The sequence below is a fragment of the Sinocyclocheilus grahami genome, unplaced genomic scaffold (assembly GCF_001515645.1).
Source record: "Sinocyclocheilus grahami isolate Dianchi unplaced genomic scaffold, SAMN03320097.WGS_v1.1 scaffold28.1, whole genome shotgun sequence".
Taxonomy (NCBI): domain Eukaryota; kingdom Metazoa; phylum Chordata; class Actinopteri; order Cypriniformes; family Cyprinidae; genus Sinocyclocheilus; species Sinocyclocheilus grahami.
The window spans coordinates 2,636,897-2,654,215 of NW_015505207.1; the positions used below are offsets into that span (position 1 = coordinate 2,636,897).

Sequence of the window (17,319 nt, forward strand, 5' to 3'; positions counted from 1 at the left end):
ATATATATATATAATTAGTTATTTAAAACAAGACTTCTACTCATTGATTATGAAAATAATATATTTTTCATTTATTGGAAAATATTTAGACAAAAGGTGTTGAAAGTTTAAATAGATTAATTTATTTGGCTGTATCATGATGCTCAAAATAAGAGTACCTTAGTGTTTCGGGAAATCAACCTACAAGTTGTTTAGTTGCCTGCATATTAAGCTGGGATAGATGAAAGCATATTATCATAAATCACATCACATTTAAGTGTTGATTAAAAGGGCAATCGTACCAGAGTCAAGTGGGTCAGTGATAAGAGCAACACAGATATGTGAATGTGAGTTTGATAAGGAAGCAGCACCTTCACACTGTCTACTGGTATGCCCTGGAAGCAACAGGAAATCACTGAGCTTCCATAACACTGAGTCACTATGCCTCTGCAACCACACCTCAAGTCAGATGAAGTGGCCAAAAGAAAAATGCTGAAGAATAAGACAGCTTTGAAAAGTTGGGAGTTCGTTGGATGGTTTTTAAAGGATGTTGTATATAATTCCAAATAAATCCCTCTTATAATTGCATTCTGTACAAAACAATGCCACATTTGTGCACTTGTTTCCTTCTCGGATAAGCTCTGTTTTAGTTTTGAATTGACTTTCATTCATATGTGATGACATGTCTTTCCTATTTCCGATGCTTGAAATGATTGAATTACTCATTATGCTCACTGTTGTTGAGAGAAATATGTCCCTCCTTGTCCTTGCTTCTCCTTCCTCCATTATTCTGTTATTATTCGGTTGACTCCATTTAAAAATCATCTGTCTTTGTGGTTAAAGATACTAGCAGTGGTAACTAGGTTATGCATTTATTTATGTTTTATTATTTTAAACACTTTTCATTTTCTCCTTTTCATTTTTCTTTAGGGCAGTATTAGAGCCCCTCTTGTCCTTGACACCACCAGCTCACAGTGTGTTTATTGTGGTTGATTCACTGGACTTGGGGTATTGTGGAGGTAATGGAGTTGGAGAAGGCTCAAAATCAGGAGCTGCGGCCACTCAGAGTTCCTCTATTGCAGAGCTCCTGCTAAAAAACATACACCTCCTGCCCCCCTGGATCTTGCTAGTCTGCTCTGCACGCCGCCAGAACAAAGCCATTTGCAAGATATTCTCAGGTACACTCTTAGATGATGTACAAATCACTTCATAAGCACAGTGAAATGTGAGATGGTTAGCGTTAATGTTTTCTTGAAGTGTTGAGCATTGTTCATCTTAGTTAAGACTGTGTACAGGGACTTTATGGTCTGTGTTTAGAAACCCATTTAGTCATAAATTAATAATGTTCTCCACACTTGTATGGCCACCCAAACATTCTATATTGCCAAACATACAGCTTGAGACTCATTTTTTCTTTGCTTTTTGCTCTTATATCAATATATTATGGCTTTGTAGTACTTTGTTTTTTACTAGATGAAATGACCTGGTCTTATGAGATGAGGGTCCCACACACATTAGCTCTTGTGGATGACATCTGAATTATAGCGTTAAGAGACTACAATCTATTGTGCACTAGTTGTGTGTATATTTCTGCTTTTATAAACACATTTGAATGCAAGGTCCTTAACTTTGGCTTGGAAAACCTAGAGGGCCATCATGTTTTACTTCAGCCCACGAGATGAAAAGACTGGAAAAAAATAACTGCAGTTTGCTAAAAACATACTGAAATTATTCTGACAAATGGTTTTGTTATTAATTTGTATAGTAACTTGAAGTAGCAAAAAAAAATTTGGAATTTCAAAAATTCAATGATCTAGAGTAGTAGTACTGCGAGTAATAGTACTGTGTTCATAATGCACATTAAAAGTAATCAAATCAGTTGTGTGAAGCTCACACATACAGTAATGGGAACAACTCAGAGACACTACAGTATAATGATAATAAACACTATAATAAACACTATAATGAGATTATCACACAGTTCTGTACAGACAGAACATGCTGCTGACTATATATATAAAATTAAATCACAGCTTTTTGTTGCATAAGGCAATTTCAGTGTTAATTGTGCAACCATAAAAACTCATTGTGATGCTTTAACAATTGTTTTGTCTTATTTTATCTCCTGCCTCTCTACCCTGTAGGTTTTAGGCGGTTGTGTCTGGATGACTTAAGAAAGCCTGCAACTGTACAAGATGTACAGCAATATATCCTGCGCAGACTTGACCAGGATGGGGCTTTGAGAAGACAACTTACACCAGAGACAGCTGAAATGCTTAATCTTTTGCACATCAAAAGCGGTGGCTGTTTCTTGTTTCTTGAGCGAGTACTAGATGGTGTTGCACATGGTCTAGTAGGACTTCGAGAAATTCGGGACATTCCTGGCACACTGAATGGCCTCTACCTTTGGCTCTGTCAGCGCCTCTTTCCTCGAAGGCTGTTTGTCCATATTAGGCCTCTGCTGAATATCTTTTTGGCATCCCCACAACCACTAACAGCTGAGCAGCTCTACACTATTGCCAAAAGCCGTGACTTCTACCTTGGGATTGGAGACTTCCAAGCACAGATGGGGGCTCTGGCATCTCTGTTTGTAGATGGCCCTGAGGGCAGTAAACTCCTCTTTCATAACAGTTTTGCAGAATGGTTAACTGATGTTAAATACTGCACACAGAAGTTTCTGTGTTGTGTGAAGGATGGTCACCTTTCTTTGGCCATGTCCCTCTCTCTTCAAGCCAGTAGTTTGGGTACAGAGGAGACTTGCCAGCTGGCCCACCACCTCCTCAACAGTGGAGTTCATGAAGGGGAACCAGCCCTCCTGGCACTGTGGTTGCTATGGACTGGAGTTCCAGCACTTAATGGTGCCAGAAAAGACTGTTCTTCTAGTCATACACCTGTATTAGTTCAGCAAGATGTACTACAACTCTTAATGAAAAGTGGAATTTACCCTGCAAGCTGTTCACCAGACAATAGCTCCAATGTCGGGATTCACTGTGTTGGAGGAGGAGGCAGGATAGTTCGGCGAGCATTACAGAGGGAAGACTCTGTGAGAGCACTTCTTGACAGTGGAATCAGTGTGAACCGTACAGACCCATCAGATGGACGGACTTTACTAGCAGCTGCAGCCCATGCTGGACTTGTAGATGTAGCAGCATTGCTGTTATGCCGTGGAGCAGACCCTTTACTGAACGACAACCAGGGGCAGACTGCACTGGCGCTTGCTGCCAGACAAGGCCAAGTTGGTGTGCTGCAGGTGTTGCTAGAGTGGGTGCAGGAGCAAGGGAGCAAGAGTCCTGCAGCACAAGCCCTGCTGGAGCATGTGGACAGTGAGGGATGGACTGCTCTTCGCTCTGCTGCATGGGGTGGCCACAAGGAAGCTGTGCGTCTACTTCTGGAAGCAGGGGCAGAGATTGATGGCTGTGATTCAGATGGCCGGACAGCCTTGCGAGCAGCAGCATGGGGTGGACATGAGGAAATTCTGTTGACCCTCCTTGATCATGGTGCTGAAGTAGACCGCTCAGATCGTGAGGGACGTACTCCACTAATAGCTGCAGCCTACATGGGTCACAAAGAGGCAGTGGAGATCCTTTTGAATGCTGGGGCCAATTTAAATCTAGCGGATGGGGATGGACGTACCGCTCTGTCTGTTGCTGCATTATGTGTGCCATCAGCAGCTGGAGGACGAGGGCATGGAGAGGTTGTAAGCCTTCTGTTGGAGCGAGGTGCCGATCCAGAACATAAGGACACAGATGGAATGACGCCTTTACTACTAGCCTCTTACGAAGGGCATGAGGAAGTGGTTGAACTCCTGCTGGAAGCTGGAGCTGATGTAGATGAAAGTCCTGGATCTCATCCCTCTGCTATCACTCCTCTTCTTGCAGCTGCAGCTCTGGGGCATGCTAGCACAGTTAACCGTTTGCTGTTTTGGGGGGCAGCAGTGGATGGCATCGACGGAGAAGGCCGCACTGCTCTCTGCTTGGCTGCAGCAAAGGGTAGTGTTGAAGTCGTAAGAGCACTGCTGGACAGGGGTTTGGATGAGAATCACAAAGATGACCTGGGCTGGACTCCATTGCATGCTGCAGCTTGTGAAGGTCACAAAAGTGTGTGTGCAATATTGACAGAGCAAGGTAGCATGGCGCGTGTGGGTGAGCTTGATGTAGAGGGTCGGAGCCCTCTAATACTAGCAGCACAAGAAGGGCACTGCAGTACAGTCAGGCTACTTCTAGACCGAAAGTCACCCATTGATCATCGTGCATATGATGGACACTCTGCACTCAGTGCGGCTGCTCTCCAGGGATATCGGGAGATTGTGGAGTTGTTGATGCGTAGAGGGGCAGACACTGATGTCCGTGATGCTGAAGGAAGACCGCTTCTTTATTTGCTGGTCCTGGAGGGCCGTTTAGACATGGCCATCCTACTCATTGAAAAAGGTGGTGTCCCTCTGGAGTCAAAAGATGCAGAAGGGCGAACTGCACTCCATGTAGCAGCTTGGCGAGGAGACCTGGAAGGTATTGAACTGTTGCTGAAATATGGAGCTGACCCAAATGCTAGAGATCTTGATGGTCGGCCTCCTTTGCACTCTGTGGCCTGGAGAGGTCATGCAGCTGCTGGCAGGCTGCTGCTTAGGGCTAAAGGTCTTAATGTAGACCTGGCTTGCAAACAGCAGGGTGCCACAGCACTTAGCATTGCTGCTCAGGAGGGCCATGCTGAAATTGTGGCCTTGCTTTTAGAGAAAGGTGCCGAACCAGACAATGTGGACCGTTATGGCCGCAGCCCAGTCAAGGTAGCAGGAAAACAAGGTCATTTCACAATTGTGCGACTTCTGGAGAGCTATGGTGCCAAGCCCTTCTCAGGTCTCATACCGTTTACACCTAGTGGTGCTCCCAACAATTCTTATCTTTCAGCCATAGTCAAGACCCAAGCATCCATTAGTTCAGGAGAAGTGGGTGTTGATGGAGTCCCAGCCACATCTTCTCCATCTTCGACCTCAGTTTCTGCCTCCTGTTCCCCAGCTTCCACTGCAGAGCGTTTCCACTCCATGCCTGCCTCACAGACTTCCTCCTCCACCTGCCACTCCCTGGCCACAGTACAGACCGTGGCTGCTGACAGCCTGAATTTCATCCAGCAGATTCAACAACATTCGCTTCCTCGTTGCCGCAGTCGGCCATCCACCTTGCCTCTACCTGGTTCCAATCCAGCCAGTCTTCAGGGCAGAGCTTCTAGGCACAATCAAAAGGCTTTTCCCAAGAGCAGTCCCACAAATGAACAGTACACACTCACTGAACTCCTGGACTCAGACAAACCCTTAAAAGGGCTTGGATACTCGGGGGATGGCAACTACCTCTTAAAACCTAAAACTCCTTACATCATCGCGGATGTGATAGAGAAGAGCCTCAAACAAGCTGGTGGAGTAGATCTAAAGTGGAACTCAGTTATGGCTTCCTTAGGGGTGATGCCAAACCAACAGGGCCCGATTCGACAAACAAAAATTGGGGAAAGCCCCCCTTTGGGGTACCCACATTTTCACTTCCAATCCCATGCACAAAAAGATGATTGGGGAGGAATTCAAAAGACATCCATGTCTCCAACCATTGACCTTTCAGCTATTTCCCCACATAGTGCCTTACCTAACGAGTCTGTGTTTAACATGACAACTACTGACCCCCAGCTGAATCTCAAACAGGCAATTAAGCTGCAGTTTGAAGGGCCAACCAGTGCAGCACTTTACAAGCGGGAAACCCCTCTCTGAGGTGAGGCATTATGTTTCTCAAAATATAAAACTTTACATTTGTCTATATTTAATTGTAATTTGTTGATTGTCTTGCAAATGTAAAGTTTATTCATTGATCAAAGACAGGTTTATTTATTTGAATGTCCATAATGTGTCTTATCAGGCAGTTGTCAGATATCCCAGATGGAAGTGAACCACATTCTGCTTTTAAGCTGCAGTCTTTATGATTGTGACTTGGAATGTCTGGAATTCTAATGACAACTTTGTCTTTTGTAGGCAAACCTGGACATTTAGGAGTTCAAGGAGGTGAGGGTTGTGTGGGAGAATAACTGCACTCTGTGTGGGAGGTGTTGAGAGTAGAGGAAGATGGCAGATGAGAAGTCATAACACCCTGACTTCCACCTCTCTTCAACCCATTGACCCCAAAGCACAAAAGAAGAGGGAAAGACATAGGGAGCATAGAGGAACCTGAGTTCAAAGGCTCAAGCTGTGTACATTCCAGAGCTTTTCCTCCTCATGCCGTCACAATGGAGAGCAGCTGGCACTCTCTCAAACAATCACAGGAAAATATTTTTACATTAAGAGGAACACTTATGGATATTTGCTCTGCTTGTGTTACGCATTTGCAAAAGTCAACATATACATACCCCATGGATTTTTGTGCACATAACTCGCCATAAATGACACAACTTTTCATAGACAAAAGAGCTATTCACTCTTTCATCTTCATACACATTGTGGCTCAGCAGTGCCACCTTTGTTTTATGTTGGTGAAATATAAGAGCTAATAAGAATGCTTTTGAAATTGGAGTGCATCTACATTCAGAACAGTGTTTTTGGGTGACCTGCTGTACATTGCTCAGTCTCTGTGATTTGCACCCAGACTTGGACTTACTGGGACAAAAAGGGCTTTTTCAACGCGCCTCTGAAGCTTAGTGACTTTATATTCCAGATATGTTTTCATGACTAGTGGAAGTCATCACTAATGTTTATGTCTTTTAAAGATGTGCTAAATTTAACATACTATTTGTTTCAGGACATAGACGTGTCCATAATTGCTATTCCTAATTTACCTTGAGTTTTTTAAATTACGCATTCTGTCATATTGTCAACAGTGAACCAGTTGACCTATCACCAAAGCAAATTCATATTTTAAAGCTTCATTCCAGTTGAATTACAGAAAGAGATGGAAAAAAGAAAGTGAGAAGTTACTGTTCTACAAGCAGTTAGGGAGGAAGATATAACCTCCCATACATGCTTATCAGAGGATGACTAAATTTAAGTTGAAGGTCTTGACGCGACGGGAGACGGTGATGTGAATTTTACATTTTGCCATAGGTAATTTATAATGTTTATACTGTTTTGTATGTTAAAATTAATTGAGATGCACTAATTAAAACTGTATATGATTTTGTGTGTCTGTGTGCAAATTTGTGTGGGAACAAGAAAGAAGCAAACCTGGCATCCCTTTGGTTTACATGCAACAGATCATTTAGCACCTCTGTCCCTCACATTTATTCAGTACTCCTATAGACAAAGTAAAGACACTGTAAAAATCAAAAGTTGAGAAAACTCGCAAATCTGCTGAAGCTGGTTGCCTTTTGATTGTTTACTGTTATCTATATGAGTTTACTTGACTCTATAGAATTACCATTTGTGCATTGAAATATTTCCAGCATTTGTTAAGCTATCATGTTATATTACAAAATTACATAAATCAAGCTTGGTAGGTATAGTTCATCCCAAAATATTATTCAGTCTTTGTCATGTATTTGAAAAGAAGTATGGTGTAAGAAACTATGTAGTCGCAGACGTGTAAGAAAAAATGTAGTCACAATTCATTCTTTGTATTTCTCTCTACAGAAATTACTCTGTGCAAATATGGTTGTTGTGTGTCTCTTGAATGCACCAAGTTAGAAATCATGAAGAGAGCTTTGAAAGGAAACATTTTCAGTTTATAATGACTTAATCTCAGTCACTTTGACAGATACTTTGCAAGGAAAAGAAAAGCCTGAACATTCATGTTCAACAGAAAGAAAAAAAAGGTTTTGAAAAACATGAGGGTGATTATGGAAATGTTTGGGCCAAGCCATTTAAGTTAAATCTATGGGCTCAAGAATTTATTATATATATATTTCTCCCATACTCTAAATGTAAAGATGTTGCACATTCTTCAACAAGCCTTTCCTTATTTGTGCATTCTCAGTAATGGCTAACATTAGTCGTGCCCCCCCTCTCTCTCTCTCTCTCAGACACACACACACACTCTCTCTCATCTCTCCCTGTGAGGGGTATTTTTTATTGCCCCTCTAAAGTTTACTTGCTACTTCTATAAATCCCCTCAAAGCAAACAACTGTGGCTGTGTGTGTGCAACAACATGCAAAATGCCACTCATTTGGCATTTTGCCTGTTGCACATACAGGCACAGATACAGACACTGTTCCTACTGTAATATACACACTGTAACCATAGGATACAGCACAAAACACCCACACTAGCCACCCATATTGAAGAAACTTACACACAAACACACACTGCAAGGAAATATATATTTATTCTTAGATGGGGAAAAAAGGTAAATTAAGACATGCACAACACGAACAATAGAGACATACTGCTCCATATTAATAATTATTTCTTATCCATAAGCACATTATTATAGGTTGCATGTGGATCTCAAATATGCAGCTACATACTGAGACTTGTGGCAAAACTGTTACTGTTACAACAAGCTAGACCTCGTAAACGCAATATCAAAAAGTTTACTATGTCATTATCATCTATTTAAAATTCTCTGAGACATTTTAATTTCTCAGACTGCTGAGACATTTTAAAGCATATCATTTTCATTTTGAAAGTTGGTTATCTGTGTTCTTTTTTTTTTTTTTTTTTCCAAGACATAACTAGTGTTTACCCTATCTGGGATAATGTGGTTTGGGGTTTGTAGATAAACTGCAAACTCAGGCATTCCTCTATAATGAAGGACAACTTGCACGGAGTTCTTTTATAGGTGGGTTTTTTCTCTCTCTTGTAGACACTGCAGGATATATTTTTATTTGAGAATTTTAAGAGCCATCTAACATTCCTCTGAATATCATTCTTTACTAGAAAGCTTATTCATTGCAACCATTATATGGGACCTCACAGACAAGATGGTGATATAAAACCATTTTTTTCTATTATTCCTGTTAAATCATAATAATGCACACCAGGATATCTTTATTAAGATGGAATCTAGCTTTACAAAAAATTCAAAGCGACTCAGGTTGCATTCAAAATATACATTTGATTAGTTCATGCATTCCCTGTGAATCAAATCCATGACCTTGGCATTGCTAAAGACATGATCTACTGTTTTTAGCTATAGGAATGTGACCTATTAAAATGCTTATGGTTAAATATTCAATGTAAAAGGCTGATACATTTAACGTCCTAAAACAATTTAAGAATAGAACAGGTAGAACAGGTTTCTCTTTCTGGGAAGTTCATCTGCCCATGTTTTCTCACAATTCCACATCCCACACTATTGTGACCTGACAAATAAACATATTATCTGCTATAAAAGTGTTTCAAACCACTATTAAAGGTCATTCATTGCACATGAGGCGAAAAAGGGACGTGTGGACTTGTGATGAAAACCTTAGTTGAATTAATTCTGGCTTCAGTCACACACAAAGTCAAAGACAAGGCTCCACTTCCTGACCGACAAGGAGACACCACATCCTCTGACAGTATAAACAAGGGAGAGGAACACCTTTCTATTCAATAACAAAACATTTTTAGGACAGAGGAAGGATATCACAAACATTTCTATCAAGTTTTTTTTCTGTATGAAATTAGGTTATTTAAATGTCTGCATGTTTTTGTAGACCCTTCAAGAAGTGAGCAGATGTTATTTTGATTAGATTATAGCCATCCTGTTTTTTTGGGACCAAGCCAAGAGAATGTGTTTAGCCTATATTCTAACTGAAAAGGAGTAGCAGACTGGGTGTGTTTGTTAGTCAACATTCCCTGTTGAGCTTTGAGAGACTCTCACTCATGCTGCAAGTCATTACAGAACTCCGAGGATTCTAGAGCTAGCAGGAAAGAATTCCAGAATTATTCAAAAGATTCCAGCAGTTCTGGCTCACTTTTTAAGATTTCACAGTCATACCAAGAATGTTTCACATTCAGTAGTTACATTCCTGTTGTTATTCAAGGGCCAAGTATACTAATGATGAACAGAAGTGCTCAAATAGACAAGCTTCTTTAATGTTATGTTTTAAGAACAAGGACATTTACACATATAAATTGAGATATTTTAGAAAGCATCCTTTCTAATCATCCTTGAAGACTTTTTTTCAATGAACAGGAGCCTTGTCCATTATGTGTTGGTGTTAGGAATTTTTTTTAGCTTTTTTTTTTACAAATAGACAAGCTTCTTTAATGTTATGTTTTAAGAACAAGGACATTTACACATATAAATTGAGATATTTTAGAAAGCATCCTTTCTAATCATCCTTGAAGACTTTTTTCAATGAACAGGAGCCTTGTCCATTATGTGTTGGTGTTAGGAATTTTTTTTAGCTTTTTTTTTTTTAATTTCATTCTCGAGTTCACTGATGAACAATTCCTTTCCAAATGCATTAACATGTTGATGTATCATTACTGCCTCCTGCTGGCAAGGTTCTTCAGTATCAATAGCATACAGTATAGTGACAGTCTCATTATTACAAAGTCCAACAAGTGTGGTAGAAAGACAAATCGCCAGGGATTTGAAACAAATGTCAAAGCACCACACACAAAATTCTAGGTTAGTCAGCCTATGCATTCAATCTGACTTGTCTACAAAAGTAAATACAATTTTTTTCAAGCTCTTTTGTGACTATGTGAAGTGTTTTGTTAAGCTATACATATACAAACACACATACACACACTTATATATCACCTCCAACCTAATAAAATATCCCACAAAATATTACTTGGATTACATCCCAACTGGTCTGTACCTCACTATCAGTGGATTGCAAAAAGTTGATTGCAGTGGAAGTAAAAATGATGGGTAACTACTGTATAAGACTGTGTGACTGAGGATTACATTAAGCAGTTATTTGGCATGTATATTTGAGGGATTTCAATGCTAAATAAACAACTATATATTATAAATATAGATGTTACTCATCTCTACTACTATTCTTGCTTATTGTAGATTGTCAACCATTGCTATACACCATGCAATATGATATTGTACTGGCAACAAATAGTAAATTAAATATATATTGCTAAATACTCATCTCATTAAGTCACACGTTATTTTAAGGTCCAATTCTGTTGCTTAATTAATAGTTAGTAATGTAGTTGTTAAGTTTAGGTACAGAGCAGGATTAGGGATGTAGAATATGGTCATACAGAATGTGCTTTGTAAGTACTAATAAACAGCCAATATGTTATCAGTAGGACTGCTAACAAGCAACTAGTTAATAGAGAGAATTGGTCCCTATACTAAAGTTTTACCTGTTTCTGAATTTTAAGCTTTGTGGTAACTCTTCATTTGTACTGATAAATTTTAACGCAGTGGTGCATGCTGTCTGACACAACTAGCAGATCATTAGGTAAAAGTGCCAGTCCACGAGGGCTGCTCAGTCCATCAGACAAAATCACTCGTCCTGCCCCTTCAGAGGGATATAGAAGTACCCGATGTTTTTCTCCCCAGTCTGCCACCAAAACAGACCCATTCTTATCAATGCAGAGGCCCCAGGGACAGGAGAGTACAGGTCCTAAGCTAGAACAAACACCCAGGATTCGTAGGGTGTCCCATCCTGGTCCTAAAATCTTCACACAAGGCTCTTGCCCCATTTCACTGCCTCGCTCAGACACTGCAACCAGACCAGTGTGCAAGCATGCTGAGACCAGGTAAGGCCTGTGGAAACCGGTCACCACAGTGCGTTCCAATCTGGAACCGGTTTTAGGTTCAAGATTTAGTGCTGTAAGAGTACCCTTTCGTATATCTGCAACTAGGAATTCATCTCTTTGGGTGACTGTCACTCCCCTTGGTGCTTCCAACTCATCTCGAGGTACTCCTGCAATGTAGGGTCCCCCTCCAAATGTTTGGAGGAGACGCCCATGCCGACTAAAGATCAGGAGAGCCCTTTCAGCTGCACAGCTCAGAGCAATCAGACCCTTGGCATTAACGGCCACATCGAAGTAATTGCGGCAACGTCGCAAGGAGCCTCCCAAGTCATTAGTTGGAGAAGTCACGTGTTGTAGGACATTGCCATGGGCATCAGTTACCTGTACACGAGCATTCCCACAATCCACAAGGAATAGTTGACCTTGCGGTGTTGCATGGACACCACTGGGCAGAGTGAGATCAGCACGTCCTGAGCCTTGTTTACCAAACTGATGGATAAGACGCACCTCTTCTGGTCCCAATGATTCGGCATCCTCCTCTAACTCTAGAAGAGCTGGCTCACTCCTTTCTCCATGCAGTCTGTTCTCATTTAGATAATTCTGCCGTCCTGATGTGAAGTGGTTCAGTCTTTTCTGAGATGAGTTATCAATAACAGACATAGAGTGTGAACGAGACACTCTACTGGAACAAGAAGCATGCTGTTGGGTGCTCTTTTGAGAGAAGTTACCATGACTGGGACAGGATTTAGTCCGTGATACCTCATTTTGTTTTTGGAAGGTGGGGCTTGAGAGTGAGGACATATGACTCTTAGTTACACTCCATGTGCTTGACTGGTGTGTTCTGGTTTGAATGAGGGGTCTGTTGCAGTAGGAAAGATCAGCAGCTGATCTGGAGAGGCGAGCAGTAGGACGCAGGGAGTTGGAAAAATCTCTGGGGGAGCTGACAATGAAAGTGTACCCAGAATCTACACTCTCTGCAGGGGATGGTGCACGGTTTTGTGGGTGGTCATCTGAGGATGCACTCAATTGAGAACAAGACCTGCCACGAAGAAAGTGGTTGTTGTTGCCTTGATTAGAGGTGATCTCTCTAGGGGTCTGTGGTGATGAAGATCCAGTCCGTCTGGCATGATTTTTATGGTCAAACTGATGCAAGAACCAGCCACCTTGTTCTTGGTGACCTTGTTCTGGAGATGGAGAGAGTTCTCGTTGCTTTCTTGCTCTCTGTGAAGCAAACTGTGTGATTGGTCCATTTTGTATACGCGCAAAATCCTCACCCTCTGACTCGCCATGACTAAGTGATGGTACAGCCAAAAAGAGCTCATCTCCTTTGCATTCAGATGAAGGAGATTCACACTCATCCTCCTGTGATGAATCCCGTTCACATGGGACTTGTTTAGGGGATCTGTAACGCAGTTGTGGGGACTGACACTTCACCTCGTCCCCTGATTCTTTATCACTTTGGGCTGACAAACAGAGCTTCCGGACAACCCTCAAGTTCCCACTAGTTGATGAGTGCCCTGGATTAGGCCCAGGAGATAGGACTTGGTTTTGCCCAGGACTTGTTCCATCAGGTGTGCTTTGGCCCTCTCCACTGAAATGAGCCCCACCGTGTGCTTCATTGGCATGGAGGGAACACATTTGCCCCTGTGGCCCACAGCCTCTAACAGGAAAATGGAAGTTGTGGTCTTGTACTTTGATCTCACCAAAAGTGACAGTGTTTGGTTGGGCACTTGGTTTAAAAGACACACGTTTGAGTGCAAGCGAGACTTCCCAAGGTAGGACTAGTTCTGCAACACCCTTAAGAAGTTGGTCCCGCTTCAGATCCCCCTCTCGATCTTTATTACCATCACCACCACCACCACATATCTTTATTAGCTCTCTAAGTTTAATGACTTTATATAACCGCTGGTCAACCAATCTTTGTTCAACCCTTATGGCTGCTCCATTGTCCCTCTGCAACTGTTCCAGTCTGAGCTGTAGGTCCCTGTGATCCTGTTCTACCCTTTCCAGTAGACGGCGCTCCTCCCTTTGTGCTCCAAGCAGTGCACGCTCCACACCTCGACCTACCATCTGTGCTTCAGTCACTTGTTGCTCCCTCAGTCGCCTGAGGTCTGTTTCACATCTTGCTAAATCACATAGGGCCTGGGTAGCCCAACACGGTAAGGAAAATGAAGAGGCTGCAGGAGTAGGCTTTGGGTCCTCATGACCTTCTATGTCTGACTGTGCTGATGAGCTTAGAGGGGTCTGTGAACATGTGCTAGGGGAAGTCTTGTTGCTCACTGGAGATCCAGTAGACATCTTTGCAGACAATTTGTAGAAGGCTTGTATCAAGGCCTTTTTTGGACCTGTTAGGAGAGGTACAGAGAAAGAGGGATTAATACTGAGCCCATTAGAAAAATGAGCTTCATTGCACTAATTTGTATTTAATATTAAGGCATTTACCATAAAAAAGACTGTGGTCATGACATTAATTTAATCAATATAATTTAAAATATCATAATATGACATTAAAGCACAAAACAAACAGGTTATGAAAACTCATCAGAAGATCCTCTCTCAGGTCAAAGTTTTAACCTTCGTTTCGCAATGCTCTCATTTTGTTAATGTTACTGACCAACAGGTTTCACATCAATTTTGCAAACACTCAAATTAGCCAATAATTCTAAAATATTCAAGTGGAAAAAGTACATAAGAAATCCAGCTTGCAATCGATGTGCTGGAACACATAATCAACATTTCATGAAGCATGTCTACAGCTATCTTTTGAAACTGACCTTTACAGTATATGGCACCACTATTACTCATTTATACTGTATTAAGTATTCTTGTCATATTGTCTCAAAAGTGAAAAATAAAATGCAAAGACCTACTTATGTGAATAAAACACCTTAATGTGCTTTTCAGGTCAAGCAGTCATGCATCATCAATACTCTCTTTACAGTTTAGGAAAAAAGGAGATGTAGTTGCTTTGCTTCAACCACAGTCATGAAAACAGCAACCATGACAACATAATGATACCACAGTAAAAAAATTAAATAAAATAAATACACCAATTAAATAATTGTAATACAGAGTACATCCACATTTTATAATTAGCATAATATATAATTATATATAATATAGCAATAATGTGCCGTATATTTTCAAATAAGTATTGAGGTGAGAGTAGTGCAGGAATAATGTAAGTTCACTCTGAATACTAATACAATTATTATCCAAATTACTGTAACAATGTTTTGCAATTAAACTTATGATTTTTATCACCAGTTATTACATCAAAATATATGCTGGATTATAACTTCAGAAATATTAAAACATTTAAACAAGTATAATACGGTGGCCGAGAGAGCTCAGTATATCATAGAAGCAAATACATTTTTTTTATACACTTACACTTACACTTTTTTATTGTCATAGCTAACATGTTTCTTGGAGATAACAACACAACACTCAAGCTATTGTTTCAGGCTGTTGTACTGACTGAAAGTAGAAAACCTTAAGTGGCTTACTTCTGGAATTTGATATGGTTTGCGGTCTTGCGGAACAGTTGCTGAGCACATTTGAGAGGGCAAACAGTGAAACAAGACCTGAGAACAAGTGATGCACATTTTGTTTGTCTTTTCTGACTGCCTTTATATTACTGGTGTATCAGCTATATATGGAACATATTACTGTGCTACTGATTATTTATTTGCTTTTTTGTCTTAGCATTATTATTAGTTCTCTTTTATTACTTTCCCTGTTTAAGAGATGCAAAGAAAGTATCTCTTTCCCACTGTACTGATGTGCATGTGATAAACAAAACTTTGACCTTGACTGACAGATAGAAAGCTGAGAAACTCTGACAGAACTGATGAATCGAGGGAACCAAGGAATGGCTAGAGGAAGACTACTGGAAAACACACAGAGAAAGTGTAGCAGACAGACAAATGTGAGCAAAGGAGAGGGAGAGACAGATAGAAGAAAGAGAGTCAGAATATTTCTAGCACTGAGGAGATTATTAGCATTTCAAATTCAGGCAGGCAAGCAGTGAACGAAGGAGGACAGCATATATGTGGGAGTCAAAAGACAGACTAAAAAGAAAAAAAAATGTCATCGCAAAACTGAGAAGTGCACTTGCTCTCCTTCAGGCCCAGTGTGACATCAGGCTACACATCAGCACAACGCTCTAATACTTAATTCATGATGAAGTTTAAAGCAGTCGAGTCCAAAGTGTGTATGTGTAGTGGGAGGAAGAGATGCTAAAGAAAATTTGGTTATTATCAGAGGACATAAATATTCATGCTGTGAATATACCATTTGTTAGCAGTGCATAATTGATATGCATGATAAACATAATGCAGTTGCTCTTAGATTTGAAAAAATAACTGCACACTATGAGTGGGATAAATAGCAATATACAACAATCTAAGGAAAAGCTTATCAACAAAATTGTGTAATGTAGTACAATATTTCCCATTCTTCCCATACAATTTGAGACAGCGCCTACTTTATGCAATGCTATTTTACAGCACTAGTCCTGATTGGTTCAGTTTGAGAGACAACGGTATAAAAGAGAGGAGGGACAAGGTAGAAATACAGATGTCAGCAAGACATGCCAAGCAAGAGAATATCTGAAATAATGACATAAGGGACTGTTCCTAGTCATTCTATTTGCCAAATCAGCAAAGTTTTCTCTGTGTGTAGTTAAAAAAAAAAGAAAAGAAAGTGGGCAATTGTAATGGCACAAAGAAGATTCAGTCTAAGAAGATTTATAAATCTTTGAAAAAAGAATGCCAACTTTGTCTACGTTTTCCACAGTCTCGGTACTCCATTTGTATGCTCATTTAGAAAACTGGAGACTAAACCATTGCATTGCAGTAGTAATGTGAATAGACATTTGCATAAGTGTAACACTGCATACAAAGTCATCTGATATGCTGCATGCGTTTTTGTGTTCTCCTGTGTCTTTCTGTAGGTATCCTCTCACGTTACCTCTTACATTATCTATGAGGCATGCTGCAGATGAATTCTGCGTATTGGCTTTACACAAGAAGGACAGTGAAAAAAAGCAGTTAACTATTTTTAGCGTGCAATAAACAGTTACTATACCAAACTAAATCTATCTTCATGCAAAAGCAATTAACTATAAATATCACTCCACTAAACAAACTGCAAACTGGCAGTGCCAGATAACATTATGAATAGTTTCCAACTACTTATTTATAACCAGATAAATGTAACACAAGTCATTTACAATGATGTTCATTAACTGCTCTTTAAAAATATTGTAAATCATTTAAAACACTGTATTTCTTTTAACAACTTTAAAATGGCCATTAAAAGAAAACAAAACATCAGCGTATTTCAAAAGCAGTGTTCAACACAAACCTAACCAGAAAAAAAAACTGGTATTTGACTGTATAATACTAGTGAAAAAATATTTGGTCTTTATTTCTAAAAATTTAACTGAAGTTGAAAGTCTTACCTGTGGCTGTCACCTGCTCGTCTGTCACTACCCTCCTCTGCCACAAGCATGAGGTTTTTTTTTTCTTCTCTTATTAGTTGCCCCACTGTTGCTAGGAAACGGTACAGAATTAATTCAATTAACTATCAGTAACCTTGGTGTGTGAGATTATGAGCTGACCATAAACACAATTTTCATGAAGAATTAGTTAAGAGAAAAATTCCAAATGTAAAGGTATTTATTTGTCACAATGCAAAATTAAAAGAATTTCAGGGC

At 40.3% G+C, this 17,319-nt stretch overlaps 2 protein-coding genes across 3 annotated transcripts in view; one reads left to right on the plus strand and one right to left on the minus strand.

Moving 5' to 3' along the window:
* LOC107569776 (ankyrin repeat domain-containing protein 50-like) overlaps window positions 1-7,117 on the plus strand; it is an 11,530-nt gene extending 4,413 nt beyond the window's left edge. For both annotated transcript variants that reach the window (XM_016255934.1, XM_016255940.1), the window contains exons 3-5: window positions 910-1,157; window positions 2,124-5,726; window positions 5,984-7,117. In XM_016255934.1, the coding sequence (XP_016111420.1) occupies window positions 910-1,157; window positions 2,124-5,725 (3,850 nt within the window). In that variant the 3' untranslated portion in view covers window position 5,726; window positions 5,984-7,117. The remainder of the gene's footprint in view (window positions 1-909; window positions 1,158-2,123; window positions 5,727-5,983) is intronic.
* Window positions 7,118-11,234: 4,117 nt separating this feature from the next.
* Window positions 11,235-17,114, minus strand: LOC107570033 (uncharacterized). Its single transcript, XM_016256229.1, has 3 exons — window positions 17,065-17,114; window positions 15,419-15,489; window positions 11,235-13,942 (listed from the first exon to the last, which is right to left on the minus strand). Exons 1-3 carry the CDS (start codon window positions 17,112-17,114, stop codon window positions 11,235-11,237), a joined length of 2,829 nt encoding a protein of 942 aa, XP_016111715.1.
* Between the last annotated feature and the right edge of the window lie 205 nt (window positions 17,115-17,319).